This window comes from Podarcis gaigeae (genome assembly GCF_964106915.1).
Source record: "Podarcis gaigeae genome assembly, chromosome: 2".
In the NCBI taxonomy this organism is placed as follows: Eukaryota; Metazoa; Chordata; class Lepidosauria; order Squamata; family Lacertidae; genus Podarcis; species Podarcis gaigeae.
Window position 1 is genome coordinate 7,888,043 of NC_139679.1, and position 16,759 is coordinate 7,904,801.

A 16,759-nucleotide genomic window follows, 5' to 3' on the forward strand; every position below is an offset into this window, starting at 1 on the left:
CTAGAGCCCGTCCTGGACAATGGCACTTCCCAACCTAAAACTCTGCATCAGCAACAACCAGCTAACAAAATTTTGGGCACAGGAAACAGATCCTCTGACAGAGCCAAGTACCTAATCTGCCCCACCTCATGTCCATTCTGGTATGCTTTTACAAGACTTGATAATGTGATCCAAAGTATCATGGGTTCATTCATCTTCTTTTCCAATGTGATTTATGCTATCATCTGTTAACAAATCCCTACTGCATTCTGTTTAGTCGTGTAAATTTTCCAGCATATAATACCTTATGCGAATTAGGGGAAATGTTCAGTTTGCTTAGAGAAATTTGCTGATGACTTGGAGAGTGGCTTAATTCTGCATGTTTTACTTGTATTTAGTAAGCAAAGTGAAAACTTTGAAAAGACCAAGCTTGCATAATATTTATTTGCCATTGGCACCCATTCATTTTTCCTAACAAACTTATGAAACACACACAAAAAAAAATCCATGGAAAAATAAAGCACTGGAGAGTTTCCTGCCCCATATTACTAACAGGTCTGAGAGATCAGTCTCTATTCTAGGCAAAATAATAGTTGGGCACAAATCTGACATCAGAAAGTGACAATAGCAATAAACCAGTGAGGATGTTTCAGTCTCCCAGAACACACTGTTATTGACCTAAAGGCGGCCTTTCTGAAACACAGGGATGTCAAAAGAAGAAACAGCTGAATCACAATTCAGCCGGAAGTTCAGTGCTATACCGTGTGGGTTAAATGAAGACAAAGGATGTTCATTAGCCCAGCCAGGGTACCTGTGCTGTCTGTGGCTGTTTCTGTCTCTACCTCTCTATAGGTGTTAATATAATTTCAGCAATTCCTACCAATCTGCTGATGCAAAAAGCGAAAGTCGTGCCTCTTTAGAATATATTATGAAGCTCTTAACTGACACCTTTGCATTTCATTGCCGTTAAATCCCCACCTTATAATTGTCTCTGTCTCCTTTTTGGACCTGCCAACTAAGATTTCAGTTCACGCATCTGATGCAGTGAGCTTAAATCCATGAAAACCCACACCATAATAAATTTGTTAGTCTTTAAACTGCCTCAAGACTCTCTGCTTGTTTTTGCTTCAAGAGGCAAATGTGGCTCTCCCTCTGTCATGTTTCATTAATAGAGTGGTTTTCAACCAGTCTGTTGTGGCACCATTGGGTGCCTTGAATGATGATCATGGAGGCCGCAGGCAACACTGGCCTCTGTCCCTCTTTCCTTCCCTCCCTCCTCTGATGCCCTCTCAGGTCTCTGCCTCCCGAAAGGTTGCACAGCTGTTTGATGTTTTAATGTATTGGTGCTAACTTGAAATGATGGTAAGCAAAACCAAAAAAGTCTTGTGTCACCTTAAAAATTGTCGTGGCATGAGCTTTCGTGTGCCCGAGGCAGGTTTACCAAATGCATGATGTATAGTTCTGAATCTGCAAACCTATATACGCAAGGCAGGAAAGTCCAGGAGAATTTCAGAAGGAAATGAATAAAGCAACATAGTGCAGAAAAGAATCACAGTGTTGGTAGTAACGCAAACATCTTTTCATTGGTTAGCTAATTAATGGCTGTAGCAAGATTTTTTTAAAAAATAACAAAAACACCTGATGGCTAATTTGTTGAGAAATATTGGCCACCCTTGGACAATTAAAACTCAGCTTAATAAGCCAAGATATAAATGAGCCTTGTGGCTGCTCACTAGCGGAAGGGTGCTGTGTTTGCAAATGAAGACAGGAAGTCTTCAGTTAACTGTATCTTCCTGTTTTGTCTAAACCAAGAAACTGTTTAATGGCTTTGGAACAAGATGGCATTAAGCCAACTTCAAACTGTGGCTTCATTAAATATAGTTTCCCAGTTTGGGAGACTAGAGTTAACTGACTTGTTTGTTAGCTTACATGAAGGGGCACCACACACCCAGAGTTTGGTTTCCAGTGTGGAATCTGGAATGCTAAGAGCTTCAGCATGGATTGTTTTTTAAAACATCTGTAGTCCTCATCTTTATAGGAAGAAAAGCTTGAGTGAACGTGATATGTTTCTGCTATAAGCTTGGAACTCACAGAGAGTCAGAAGACAGTGCTGGGACAGGATCTTGGGAGATCCACGTTCAGATAGGATGGTCAAGTTGACTTTGTTAATTTTCTCATGGCCTTGTTAATTGTGCTTATTGTGTACAGCAGGGGAGCAAGAACCGTGCTAAAATATGGGCTACTCTGTGATATAAAGGATTTGGGAATAATTGACTGTTAATTGGTGAAAGGAGGAAAAGTAAAGTTACATTATATTAAGATAATTTACAGGATTAAAATTTTAAAAGAGGGAAAGGATTTGCTGAAATGGATAATTGACCTAGAATACAAAAAAGGGAGGTGTGAGGAGGTCAAGGAAACAAGCTAGTGAAAGATAAGTAATGAGGAGATTTGATATATTTTTCTTTGTGTTTTTGTTTTTGTTTAATGGATTTTATTTTTCTGTTTTCTTATATTGTGATGTGTTGTTTTGTTTTTGTTTAATGTGGTATTTTTACTTTTTCTTTCTGTAACCTTTAAAATTTTAATAAATATTATTTAAAATAAAATAAAATAAAATATGGGCTACTCTGGGAGGAAGGGCAAGATAGAAATGACCACAGTCTTATGGACTGCTGGGTTTGGCATGGTGTAAGGGAAGGGTTCAGGCATCCGAAAGCCTAGCTGCTGATCAATGAATCCATGCAGCCCACATGATGGACAACATTTGGGGGAGAAAGGCCCCGTATGGTGTGGGTTGGCATCATGGGCAGCTGTGAGGTGACATTTCACAGGCATTTTAGGGGTCCATACTGGAGTGAGGAGTCCCCTCCCCACCCACCCTGGCTATGGATCCTGCTCAGTGTCCTCAGTACCATCCAGAATGGAATGATGGTATCGTGAGACATATGGTAATTGATCCCCCTTCCAAAAGACTGATGGGTTGTATCCAACTAAGCTCTCTTCAGCATAGACCCATTGAAATGAATGGACTTAAGTGAGTTGTGTCCATAAACTTCAATAGGTTTACTCTGAGTAGAAGTAACATTAGCTACAATGACCCGTTGTTATGAGGAAGGCCAATGTCCCATGATACTAAAGCCAGTTGTGAGTTGTAGGTAAGATTCCTTCCCAGCCCCAGTTGCAAGCTGCTAATTTCTATTTGGGACAAGGTGATAAATGCTGTGAAATAAGGTCAGGTGGGAGACATGAAGGGAATGGCTGTGCTGAAACCTGGGCTAGAACCTCTATTGATGGTGAAAAGTTCTTCCTCCTTCTTGACCAACCAGCTCAGTTAATTGGCTCTTGGAATGGCACTCAGGCCATAGCATGGGCAGATGGTAGACTCACTAGACTGCCACCTTGCCAGTGCTAAGAAACATATTGTCCTCCTTCTCCCCACCCTCCACCCCAAAACACAGACACATGCTGAATGCAACTGGGGCTCCCTGGCGATCTGGGAACTGATGATTAGTCAATAGCAGCTCTGTTTTCATTTGACGATGGTACCACCACCACTAGAAAAAAATTAAATTCTGCAAAATTTATTTAAATGAAGGGGGGGGTGCAATCTTTTTAAGCTCTAATGAAAGAATGTGCGGCTACAAAACCGAACATATTTAGGCCCAGGTTCCAAGCTCCTTAAAATGGGGAGTGTTCCTGAGTCCCAAGCATTGTTTTCCAGAGTTGTCTCTCTAGGTGTGCTCATCTCATTCAAAGTTCAACTCAGACCTAAACTTGTTTCCTCAGCAGCCGTAACTCGCTGAGTTATTTGGGTTGCTTCTCCCCTCCGCGTGATAAAGAGATGGAAAAGTCATGCCTATAATGGAAAACAATGCCATTGAATAGATGTGGGATTTATTTATTTTTAATTACAACTCAAGGCCAGGAAGTAATGAGCAAGCTATCTTCCAGCACCATCATATAGCTCTGCAAGTAGAAATATATCAACTACTACCGTATTTTTCACTCTATAAGACGCACCAGACCACAAGACACACCTAGTTTTTGGAGGAGGAAAACAAGAAAAAAAATATTCTGAATCTCAGAAGCCAGAACAGCAAGAGGGGTCGCTGCGCAGTGAAAGCAGCAATCCCTCTTGCTGTTCTGGCTTCTGGGATAGCTGCGCAGCCTGCATTCACTCCATAAGACGCACACACATTTCCCCTTACTTTTTAGGAGGGGAAAAGTGAGTCTTATGGAGCAAAAAATACTGTACCTTTTCCTGGCAAAGCTTGCATTTATTTTTTTGCAAATATGGACTATTGCTCCCGTAACTAATGTTCAGCTACAAGTGAAGCACCCTTCTGCCGGCAGCTTTCCTTCCTTCTATATATGTCGGGGTTCAGAGCAAGGCTATTATTAGCCACTCTGCTTTGTTTTAGGAACAGCCGGATAGTTAGCCAAACAGCCAGATCTGATGACAGATTACTTTATAGCTTTGGGCTGCAATTCCTTCCCCACTCCACTCCAACAGCTTTTAACAAATGCCGTGGTATCTGCCCTTATGTTTTGTCAATGTGTTTTAAGAAAATCAGCCAACAAAGGCCTTTGTTAGCTGGCCCATCCTGGCGCAGACTTTCCAGGAATGAGGATGAGTCATCTTGAATGAGATTAGAAATGGAAAATATTGGGGCCAGTAGCCAGATAGGATCGAAAGACTGCAGTCGGAGAACTTGCCAGGTTTCCAATCTGTTCTGATGGTTTTTACAGCCAGCCATAACATAGTCCTACCTTGAGCTTCCCCGCCCACCCTGCAAGCTGCGTTCTGGACTTCAATCATGTTATTTTGCCAGGGTGTATAGTATACTTCTTCATCCTTTACCTCCCTCCAAGCCTACTCACAAGTAGCTGACAATGTTTGGTAATTTGGAATTTGGGGCACTTGTAGATAGAGAGTTCCATAAACTGACAAGTGCTCTTTTTTTTGTCTCAGTCTCTCTGATTGAAAGGTTAACCCATAGCTGTCAACTGTCTCTTATTTGGTGGGAAAGTCCCTTATCCCAGCGCCGCGTCCCGCTGCTGTCCCTCATTGATGATGTCCCTTAAATTTCCCGGGTTTCAAAGGAAGCAGCTCCTCTCCCTCCCTCCCTGCTGGCCAAGGAGGAGGGAGGCTCCAACTGTGATGCTTGGCTGCGTTGCTCACCCAATAAGGAGTCTAAGAATGACTGGGGGGTGGAGCTTGCATGCCTTGTGCCAATCAAATCGGCTGCTTTGCCTGGGGACTCACCTTTGCTCAGCGCTTCCCAGCGGAGAGGTGACAGTGATTTTGCTTGCTGCATCCCCTTTGTCGGATTGCTGTGCTGTGGGAACCACTGCTTGAGGCTTTGTTTGGCTGCTGGTTGGGCTTTCTGCCTTTGGCTTGGAGTGGCTCAGAAGTTGAACATACCTGTGCTTGGAAAATCCCTTATTTTGGCTGCTGATCCCTTATTTTTGAGGCTGCTGGTCCCTTATTTTCAAATCTGTAAGTTGACAGCTATGGGTTAACCCAATAGTTAATCAGCTGAAACCAACCTAATTGACTAAAGTTTCCAGCTATAGTACAAATAATATTCCAGAAACATCCACGTAAGTATTCTTTTATCCAGCTGGCTCCATGTTTCTTCAATTAAGAACCCAGAGACCTCTAATTTTGAGACTGCAATGCCCAGCTCATGTCAGCCATAAATCAAAGTCCTGAAGTCACCTGCCATTATAAGCGAAGGCTAGAAAGGGCAAGAATTCGGGGGAAAGAAAGAGACAAGATGAATCTACTTGTTGCTTAAATCAAAGTGAGCATGCTCAGGGAACTTGTATTTATTATTATTATTTTATCATTATATATTTATTTATACCCCAGCTTTTTCCCTAATGGGACTCAAGGTACGTTACAAGAACCACTAAAATCATAGAAAAATCAATCGTTAGAATACAATGAAACATGGATAGAATTAAAACGATATACATATATAAAATCTGTTGATGGTGCCTTATCACATGAACCAGATTGACTTATTGACTGGCTAGTGATCTTTTTTCTTAATAATTTTATTTATGCATTTTTACAACTTATATATACTTCATACAATATTCATCATTATCGCTTATCCTTAGACTTCCCAGTTCATCTCTCCATGGCATTCTAGGTAATCTTTCGCTGGCTGCATATTCTATTATTCCAATCCATTTTTATCTCAAATCTTCCTTTATTTAATGTTATCTGCTGCTCATATGTTCATTCCTACTTGTAGGTTAAATGGAGTATTATACCCTCTAAGAAACTCTTCAAAGCACTTCCATGTCGGTTTGCATTTCTTGGTACAGAAAGTATTGATTTGGTGTGTAATTAATTCAAGAGGGTTCTGGAAGCTCTGTGTGAAAGACAAGCAGAAGGTTCATGATGTTTGGTGCTAAACCTTAGCACTAAGAAACACCACACCAGAAAGAAGAGAGAGAAAGAGAAAAGTAAGACCCAGGCTCCTTTTGGTCCATACAGTGGTACCTCAGGTTAAGTACTTAATTCGTTCCGGAGGTCCGTTCTTAACCTGAAACTGTTCTTAACCTGAAGCACCACTTTAGCTAATGGGGCCTCCTGCTGCCGCTGCACTTCTGGAGCACTATTTCTATTCTCATCCTGAAGCACAGTTCTTAACCCGAGGTAATATTTCAGGGTTTGTAACCTGAAGCGTATGTAACCTGAAGTTTATGTAACCCGAGGTACCACTGTATTTATAGTCAGCATGACTGCAGAATAGAGATAAAGGAACTAGTTCAAAGCAGCTTCCTAGAAGGTATAACCCAAACAATCATTAACACTGCTGCCTCTGCTCTCACACAGAGATGCTTCTAGTAGTTTCCAGAATTAATCAGAATAGGAAAGAATAGGAAAGATCTTTACACATGAGATCAATACTTTCTGCACTAAGAAATGCACACTGACAACCAGAACTTCAGAAGCACAAGCTTATTTGCACTTCCAACTTTTATCATCCGCTCTTCTACTCCTGCCCCCAACTCCCAGCTAGGTACACGATTTGCAATAATGTGACCCATCAACTGGAGAGTGTGGCCTGAAAGAGAGAACTGCTGTTTGTTTCATGTGTAGCCAGTCCACTGTCAACTCTGCTAGACAGGTGTTGTGGGTTTTTGCATTGCTTCCATGAACAAAAGGAAGGGGGGAGGCAATGATAGGGAGCTATGCTTTTCTTGAACCACTTTCATCTCCCTCCTTACTTAAGAAACATCCCTACACAGCAACAGACGCAGGCCTACAGTCTGCTTACAGAAGTTGGCCAGTTCTCTCGGGATTTAAACGAGAGATTTGGGGCGCTGGTTAAATCCTGACAGTTTTCTGATGGCAAGTGAGGGCATCTCTGCAGGCTCTGTGCTTCTTACCTGTGGCATGTTCAGGATAAGATTCCCTCTGGAATAGTATCTGGGACAGTTATATTTCTGACTCATCGGCATTTGTAATTAAACATGGTAATTCTATTCACTGTGGGGCTTGGGGTGTTGCAAATTGCCCTCTTCCCTTTCTCCCCCCCATTTTTGCGCATTTCATTTCTTTGTCACCATCTGCTGCGAAATGGCTGTTTCTCTTTCGGTGTGCACTTTGCATTGCCATCTGGGCAAAATTATTTGTCCCATTAATTGTGAAAATGTGTGAAGAAGCAAAACAAAAATGCTACTACAAGCCAGCGGAATGTGTGCTAAATGAGATCCAGCCCACTCGCGAGAACATGCACAGAGCTTGACATTATGAAATGCCTATTTTAATAGCCTCTCTTGCTAATTGGTCTTTGCACAGCGTCGAAAAATAGCTCTCCACTTGACTCTGTCCCACGGGGAGGGCCTGAAAAGATCTGAGTCTTTTTTACAAGATTATAAATATCTTAGTATGAGCACTGTCATACTGTGGCTATCTTCGGGCTCCCACAATCGCTTTCGTGATCAGGAATCTGAGGTGCTAAAAGTGGCTCTCCAAAGGCCTTTGTCACCAAAGCTCCGTGTAGAGAGAAACTTCCCCAAGGGGGAACTGGTGTATCTTTTTATATCCGCACACCTCCCCCAGGCATATATACATCATTAGACCATTTAAGTCCTTAGCCATCCTATCTCCCAAGGGAAACCTGGGAGCTGTAGTTCTGTGCAGGGCTACAGGTTGCTTCTCAAATTATCAGCACCAAACTACAGTTCCCAGTGTTCCATCTTGGCCATTTGAAGGCATAGAGCAGTTAATGGTTAGTGAGTACAGAGGTCTGTGCTAGAGTTGGCAGAGGCAGCAAGCAGCAGAAAAAAGGAAGACCTGGTAGTCAGACAAGCCCTGCAGGACTTGGACAGCTCCCAGGACTTGGAGAACTTGCTCCAACCACAAAAAACCAGAAACACCATAACCAGACACTGGAGAGACCTGTCAGGAGTAAGCATGGACCAATGGTAACAAATAGTATTGGAAACAGCCCTACTAGAAAAATTAACCAATAAACTGAAACTGACACGGGGACAAACAGAAGAAGACGCCTTTACCCCGGTATGTCTCCCCTTTATCACATACACAGCCCAAGAAGACAACGACAATAATCCACCAACAGCATACAAATCAATATGGCTAACCTGATCCAAAACACCCACCCGCCCCACTCACACACTAAAACAAAGATCACCACAGCCAATCACAAACAAACAACCACACCCTAGGCCAACCCCAACCTCTCTCACCACCAAAGAAGCACAAGTGAACAGCACAAGCAACGCTGACACCAAACCCTACATACATTAAGCATAACAGAAACATCGCCACCCGACCCCACCTCTACCCCTTCTTTTTTCTCTCTTCCCCTAATGTTTCAACAAATAAAACGGATTTGTAAAAATGTTCCGTAGAAAAAATATGAGAGACATTACACTTCTGTAAAACAAGAAAATTTTAATAAAAAAAACCAACAACAAAATGATCCTTACGTCGTGGTGAAGGCCTTGAAGACTGTCTCAAGCCCTACCTCCTCAGTGAGTTTCTTTTAAAATACAGCCTTCTGAAACCTGGTGCTCTGCAGATGTTCTAGATGAGTTCCTTCATCCCCGGCCAGCATGGCCAGTGGCCAGGGATGGAGAGCTGTAGTTCCAAACATCTGGAGGGCACAAGGTTGGAAAAGGCTGCTTTGGGAGATTGCAGTCTGGCACGCTTCTGACACCATGTTCTCTTTGTGGACTGGTTATCCTCCCAGTCTGATCCCCCACAACAACCCTGTGAGGTAGGTTAGGCTGAGAGGCAGTGACTGGCCCTAGGGCACCCAGCGAGCTTCACGGCTGATTTGGGATTTGAACCCTTGTCTCCCAAGTCCTCATCTGTAACGGCTACACTACACTGTGTGCTTTGCAACAACATGCACATGCAGGGGTAAATACATAATGGAAGAGTTATGCAAACGATTCTCTAATTAATTAAAACAAAATAAGGCTGTATTGTCCTGAGCTAACTATGATTGAATCTTTGTTTCGTAAAGCAGAGGTGGGACCTGAGACAACACAGACTGAGTTTTCCTATTGCCACTTTTGTAACTCCCTATACTACCATTATCTTACTTTATTGTTTGCTTTAATAGGGTGGGAAGGGTGGTGTATATGGGTACTTAGTTTGTGGTTTGTTTGTTTTTATAAAAAAAAAACTTTAAATAAACATTTAGTAAAAAAAAACAAGGCAGGAAGGAAGAACCTGTGTTGCTAGACTACATCTCCCATAATCCCAGGCCATTGGGCATGCTGGCTGGGGCGGATGGGAGTTGGAGTCCACAATTTCTGCAGAGCCTGCAGGCTCCCTGCCCTATTATAAAGTATAGTGATTATGGGATAAGTACCGTATTTTTCGCTCTATAACACGCACCAGACCATGACACGCACGTAGTTTTTAGAGGAGGAAAACAAGAAAAAAAATATTCTAAACGAAACAGTGGATATATGATTTTTGTGGTTCGTGCTGTGGCCATAGACGTTATCTGACAGTGAGTTTGGAGTAGCCCAATGCAAAAACCCTGAGGATCCATGTGGATCCATGCTTTGTAACCACGTTTTTGCACCACTGCGGCCCCAGGCAACAGTCGGTGCGTGATTTTTTTGGTGCAAGATGTAGCCATGGGCATGCTATGTGATCTGATGGTGAATTTGGGGTGACCCAGTGCAAAAATCCTGAGGATCCATGTGGATCTGTGCTTTGTAACCACGTTTTAAGTGGGGAAGGAAGGAAAAGCACACAAGGGACAAGGAACATGCGTGGGGTGGGTGGAGAAGGATGCTGCTAATAATGCAGGAGAGGAGTTTAAGGGGAGAAGAAGCACGCGTGGGGTGGGTGGAGAAGGATGCTGCTAATAATGAAGAAGAGGGGTATAAGGGGAGAAGAGTCCTCTCCCCTCCCGCTTTGCTCCTTTAAAGAAGCAGGCTCTCTGTCCCTCTCTCCTCCCCACTCCGCGGCTCTTCTCCCGCTTTGCTGTTTCAAAGCGAGTCACGGAGGAGGGAAGGAAGGGGAACCATGGATCCTCTGCTCACGACTGCAGCAGATCTCCCTCGCCACCCACAGGCATTCACTCCATAACATGCACAGACATTTCCCCTTACTTTCTAGGAGGAAAAAAGTGAGTGTTATCGTGCAAAAAATACGGTATTTTGCTATATGCTAATATACTACTCCCTTCAGTCCAAAGGGAAAGAACAGTGAAGTCTTTCAGGAAATGCAATTAAAGCACATTTTCCTGCTTTCCCATTCCAGCTTGGTTAGATATACACTTTATGCAAACACACACACACACACACACACACACACACGTAGAGAGCACATTGTTAACAGCTCGCCTCAAGTCGTTGAAGGCTGAACCTTGAGGGGCACTGAAGTTTTATAGATGTATGGTAAGTTGCATGTTTGGATTGTGGTTCCTGCAATTAGCAGATGAGGTGGGAGATCGGTTTCTGCATTAGACCACTTCAAACTGCAGCTGCGTTCTTGTACATAATGCCTGGGAAACAACTAGATTAGAGGAACCTTGTCCCTGGCATCTCATTTAAGATGCATCATTATGTAGTCTGTGCCCCACGGTCTGAAATGTAACAGCCCAGATAATGTTTCATTTATCTCCTCATTTGCTTTGTGTGAGAATGAGGTTTAGGAAGAAAGAATTTTAGCTATGTGCATAACAGGAAATTGTATACTGAGAGCATCATAGTTGACAAAGGCTATCTGACCTTGAGATGCCAGAAAAGGAGTGGACAATGAGCAGAGAACAGAGTAGCCATGTGGAGAACGATAACAAACGACTTTGGCAAAACTTGGAGAAAAGGCTCTCAAACCCATTCCGGTTTGGAAGACAGGAAAAACTCAGACCTTAGTGACTGCTAGCTCTGCCCATGGGAACCCCTAAGTAAAACCAGGCAGAGGTTCTGCTTGCAACCAAGCGGCATATAAATTTTGTTAAACAAAGAATAATAAAATAATTGTTGTGACTCCCACTCAAGAACAACAGCAAGAGGTGTGCTTCCTTGGGGGTTAAGAAGCTGTTCTTTATTCTGACAGTATAAACTCAGGAACGGGAGAAGAGCAGAAATTAATCTAGATGGCCCTGGGTACCAGTGCTAAAGCAAACCAATTCAAGCTTCATAGTCCGCTAAAGGCAGTTCATGATTCCAGCATCAGGAGTTGCAGTTTGTGTCAATCCGATAGTTACGTAAATTGAACTAAATATACCCACAATGTAACTGGCTGTGTTTAACTATATAAATTCTTTATACATCATATAAACATAACTCTTTTCACACGATCTACAGTGGTGCCCCGCAAGACAAACGCCTCGCAAGACGGAAAACCTGCTAGACGAAAGGGTTTTCCGTTTTGGAGGCGCTTCGCAAAACGAATTTCCCTATGGGCTTGCTTCGCAAGACGAAAATGTCTTGCGAGTTCCTGCGGGGTTTTTTCCCTCCCCCCCCTTTTCCTAAGCCGCTTATCAGCTGATCTGCTAAAAGCCACATATCAGCTGATCCGCTAAAAGCCGCTAAACCGCTAATAGCGCTAATCCGCTAAGCTGTCAATGGGCTTGCTTCGCGAGACGAAAAAACCGCTATACGAAGAGCCTCACGGAACGGATTAATTTCGTCTTGCGAGGCACCACTGTAATTGAGTAGAAGCAATTAAGGACCAACATTTAGAACAGGAAATACAAAAGAATCAGTTTTTTTAAACGTAATGTCCAAATAGAAGCTTTTTGTGTTCCACGTATGTCTTAGCGAATACAAGAGTAAAACGTAACATCTTTAAGGAGCAGTACTTGCAAAAGATGAACTTTTGTTTGTAATGTTCCACATCTTCGTTTGCAAAGTATGATTGTTGTATGCAGGTTTCAGACAAAGGATACGAAAGATCTTAACATGTGCCTTTGCAAAATATAGTTGTTGTATGCCGGTGTCAGACGAAAGAACTTAAACGTGACAAGGATTCCCGGAATAATACCTTGTTTCGCCCTGCCAGGCTTTGTCAGCTGAGCATACTCATATTTTGTGTATCAGAGACATGGAACGAATGACATGGCGATGCTTCAGAGGCAACACCTGACTTTCCTCTTCCTGACTGCTGAGTCTCCCTCCCTTCTTCTGGCATTGAAAAGGGCCTCCCTGGCATTGCACTGGCCTTTCTCCTACCCCAGAACCAAGAAGGAGAGGGCCTGTGAGTCTTCCAGAAGGAGAATCTGAATGGAAAGACCTGGCTCTGAGCAGGAGGACTCTGATCCACAACCTCTCTCCTCCCACTCGTTGCCCTCACCAGAGTCCTTGGGGATGGCCATGTCAGAAGGGTCTTTAGGTTTTTTCAGGTGCACACAATTTCTGGCCAGTTGAGTGGTTGTAATTTGTGGGCTCCTGCATGTGTCTGCATAAATAAAGAGCTCCTTCCTGCATGCATCAAGTAGATTTGAATGTCACCCAGGAAAGCCAAGTGCGTCACAGAGACACTCCTTATAAAAAATGCATGAGACTCTTATAAAGGCAATTACCTTTCTGCAAGGCAGTGGAGGGACAATACGTGACCCAACGAAGTAATGAAAAACGTGTAAGAGTGGAACACTGTTTTGTCCTGTCAACAAGTGAGGCTACCACCGCCACACACACACACACACACACACACACACACATCCAGTAATTGAGCATGGCAAGGAAAAATAATCCAAAATAGGAAATATAAGACGAAATGTGGATGACATCTTCTTCTTCTTCTTCTTCTTCTTCTTCTTCTTCTTCTTCTTCTTCTTCTTCTTCTTCTTCTTCTTTAGATAAGTTCACATGATCTGTTTTGCCTGCTTTGGCCCCTATGGGGTAATGAGCCGTTGTCACAGGATCACCTTCCCTTTCATGACGAAACCCGTAAGCTGTTCGAGACAAACACAGCTTGGGAACATGTTAGTGGGCAGCTCAAGGGGTTATTGCTCCCAGTTCCTGCAAAGATGCCCATGGGAGCAAAACCTCCTTGAGCTGCCCTCCAAGGACTCAACCAGAAATAGCAGGGTTGGGTTAGGGTCGGGTAGAATCAAAGGAAGAATTGGTGAAAGTGAGATTTGGGTGGGTTAAGCAAGGCTTCTATAGTGCCTTGAAGAAAATAGGCTAAACTAGATACTGCTGTGCAAAGGGCTGTAGCTCAGTGCAAAGGGCTGTAGCTCATCTGTTTGGCATTCACAAGGTCCCAGGTTCAATCCCAGTAGGGCTGGGAGAGGCCTCTGACCCTGGAGAGATGTTGTTCATCAGGTGAATCAATGGCCTGAGTCATTAAAAGGCGGCATGCTGTGTGGCTCCCAGGCTTGGACCAATGAACGCTCCCATAACCTTTGTGTCTTCCTTTTGCAGTATGTGACCCGCCGAAGGCTGCCACCAGCTCTTCCAGCGTCCAGTCATGGACACCGACACCGTGCCCCCACATGAAGCCTCGTTGACAGTGAATGAGCAGGTATGTGCCTCTCACAGACCCCTAATAATAATAATAATAATAATAATAATAATAATAATAATAATAAAATTTATTTATATCCCGCCCTCCGAAGCCAGGCTCAGGGCGGCTAACAACAATAAAATAGTACAACATTCTAAAATCATTCATTATAAAATTAACTCGAATCAAATTGATGGCAACCATTGGGCTAGAGTTCTGTGAAGAATTACCAAAGGAGGGGGTCAGACTGTGCCTTGGCCAAAGGCCTGGCGGAACAGCTCTGTCTTGCAGGCCCTGCGGAAAGATATCAAGTCCTGCAGGGCCCTAGTCTCTTGTGACAGAGCGTTCCACCAGATTGGAGCCACAGCCGAAAAAGCCCTGGCTCTAGTTGAGGCCAGCCTAACCTCTCTGTGGCCTGGGACCTTCAAGATGTTTTTGTTTGAAGACCGTAAGTTCCTCTGTGGGGCATACCAGGAGAGGCGGTCCAGTAGGTACCGCTTTGTCAAAGGGGTGCTGGAGTGGCGGGGGAGAGGAGCTGCCGCTGCCCCAGCGGAGCCTTAGACAAGGTTATCCTTTGTTGTCTCTTTTCAGGTGATTGTGATGTCGGGTCATGAGACCATTCGGGTGCTGGAGGTGGGCGTGGATGCTCCAATACCTGTGGAGAACGAAGGGAAAACTCTGAAAACTGCAGCAGCAACCAGAGAAGAGGCTCCTGTGAGCTGCCCTCCAGAGCCCAGTGAAATGGGAAGGGAAGGGGTAGAGCAAAACCCAGCAAAGGAATCGGGAGAGTCAGGTGGTAAGAGGCACTTTGTTGGTTCATTCTTTCCGTCCGCCCTGCTGCCCAAGAGGCCGTGTCGTAAAATAAATTGTAGGTTAAATGGGTCAACAAGGGGGCAACTTACAGCCCTCTTAGTCTTCTTTTTGTGGTATATTCTGCATTAGGAAAAAGTCCAACTTTATAAAAAGTTAAGGACCCTACAATCTTCATCAGAGGCCCTTCTCTGTGTGCCTCAATCAAGGGCCCAAGTGAATCGATCTTCTTGGTGGTGACTCTCCATCTGTGGAATGTTTTCCCCAGGGAAACACGTCTGGCACACGTCTTGTCAGTTTTTATGAGGCACAATAACACATTTTTTAATTTGTCAAGGCCTTTGGTACTTAAGTTTGTATCTACTTCATCTTTTAGTGAGGTGGGGTAGGACTTGTCCTTATTATGTTTCTGGGTGAGCATTTTAGGAATTTTGTATTGTAAAGGTAAAGGGACCCCTGACCATTAGGTCCAGTCGTGGCCGACTCTAGGGTTGCAGCACTCATCTCGCTTCACTGGCCGAGGGAGCCGGCGTACAGCTTCCGGGTCATGTGGCCAGCATGACTAAGCCGCTTCTGGTGAACCAGAGCAGCGCACGGTAACGCCGTTTACCTTCCCACCGGAGCGGTACCTATTTATCCTCTTGCACTTTGATGTTCTTTCGAACTGCTAGGTTGGCAGGAGCAGGGACTGAGCAACGGGAGCTCACCCTATTGTGGGGATTCAAACTGCCGACCTTCTGATCGGCAAGTCTTAGGCTCTGTGGTTTAACCCACAGCGCCACCCGCGTCCCTACAATTTTGCATTGTACTCTGTTTTAAATGATCTATTTTTTCATCCTGCCAGTTTGTATTCTCTCATGTTGTCACTTGGAGACTTTTTAATGTAAAATGACTCAAATGTAAGTAATCATAATAAGCAATGCTTCCCTAGCTGGTGAGGAAACATGGTGCACGTGAAAACATGAGGGACATTCTGCTAGCAAGGAGCACTTGAGAGGAGTGGAAACCCAGCTATTAACTCCCAGCTTCCAGAGGTTAGGCCAAAGGATGAGTAGTTTCTCCAGCTGAAATCTCTTGCCAGTGAGCTTTCACACTGCCTGTTGCCAGTTGGTCCATCTCTAGGCCTTGGCCCACCATGTGGGAGTGGAGGGTTGAGGCAGCAGAGATGGATAGAAGCAAGTGGTTGCAAAGTGTGTGGGCTGGGCAAGGTGCCAAAGCCAGGAAGAGACAAGTGGGCAAATGCAGAAGGCATCTGGGTAATAGGGATAGTCTGAAAGACATGGAGGACCAAGTACTTTCTCTAGGCAGTGCATTGTTCAGACTGGAGAACAGCAGTGGACCCCTGCAGGCTATCTAGGCAAAAGTGGAAGGTACCCTAATTTGTTTCCTCCTGAGTTTCTCGCTAGAACAATTCTACCCAGATTCTTCACCTAAGAGGCCTAAGGTGCCTGCTATTCCTTTGTTGGGGGCCTAATTTAAGTGGGTGGACCTATCCACACGCTGTTCCCTGCAGCTGGGCTTCCTGGTTAAATGGGGCCCTCACCTGGTATGTTGGCAGTGTTAGCATGGTTCTTCTGATGGGTACCACAATCACAGTACAGTTAGCACAGGTTTGACTCAAATAACTATCATTAAGAAAAATGAGTCACTTTGCAAATTCTCTCATCATTTGTCCTTTGCGTGTAAAGCAGGTGCCCCCAAATTAAAGAAGAAGAAGTACAGAACGTTTTAAATAGGATCCCTTACTACAATGCCCAAAAAAATCTACAGTCCTCCAAACATTTTTAATCAACTTATGGTTTACTTTTTAAATTGACTGCCCCATTGATGCCCCACTGTGATGCCAAAAGGTCTTTGTGGCTTCTGCTCAAGCCCTCCCCCTCCCAAATTTGTCTATTTTTTAAAAAAATTAAATGTGTTTTTTCTTTTTCTTTTAACTGACGAGACCTGCAGGCCCCATGCTATAGTTTTCCCACTTCCAGAAAAAAAAATGACAGCACC

General features: G+C 44.0%; 1 protein-coding gene across 2 annotated transcripts in view; it reads left to right on the plus strand.

The window, feature by feature from the left end:
• Window positions 1-16,759, plus strand: part of POU6F1 (POU class 6 homeobox 1) — a 38,641-nt gene that overhangs the window by 6,983 nt on the left and 14,899 nt on the right. For both annotated transcript variants that reach the window (XM_083729419.1, XM_083729420.1), the window contains exons 2-3: window positions 13,867-13,966; window positions 14,540-14,744. In XM_083729419.1, the coding sequence (XP_083585545.1) occupies window positions 13,913-13,966; window positions 14,540-14,744 (259 nt within the window). In that variant the 5' untranslated portion in view covers window positions 13,867-13,912. The remainder of the gene's footprint in view (window positions 1-13,866; window positions 13,967-14,539; window positions 14,745-16,759) is intronic.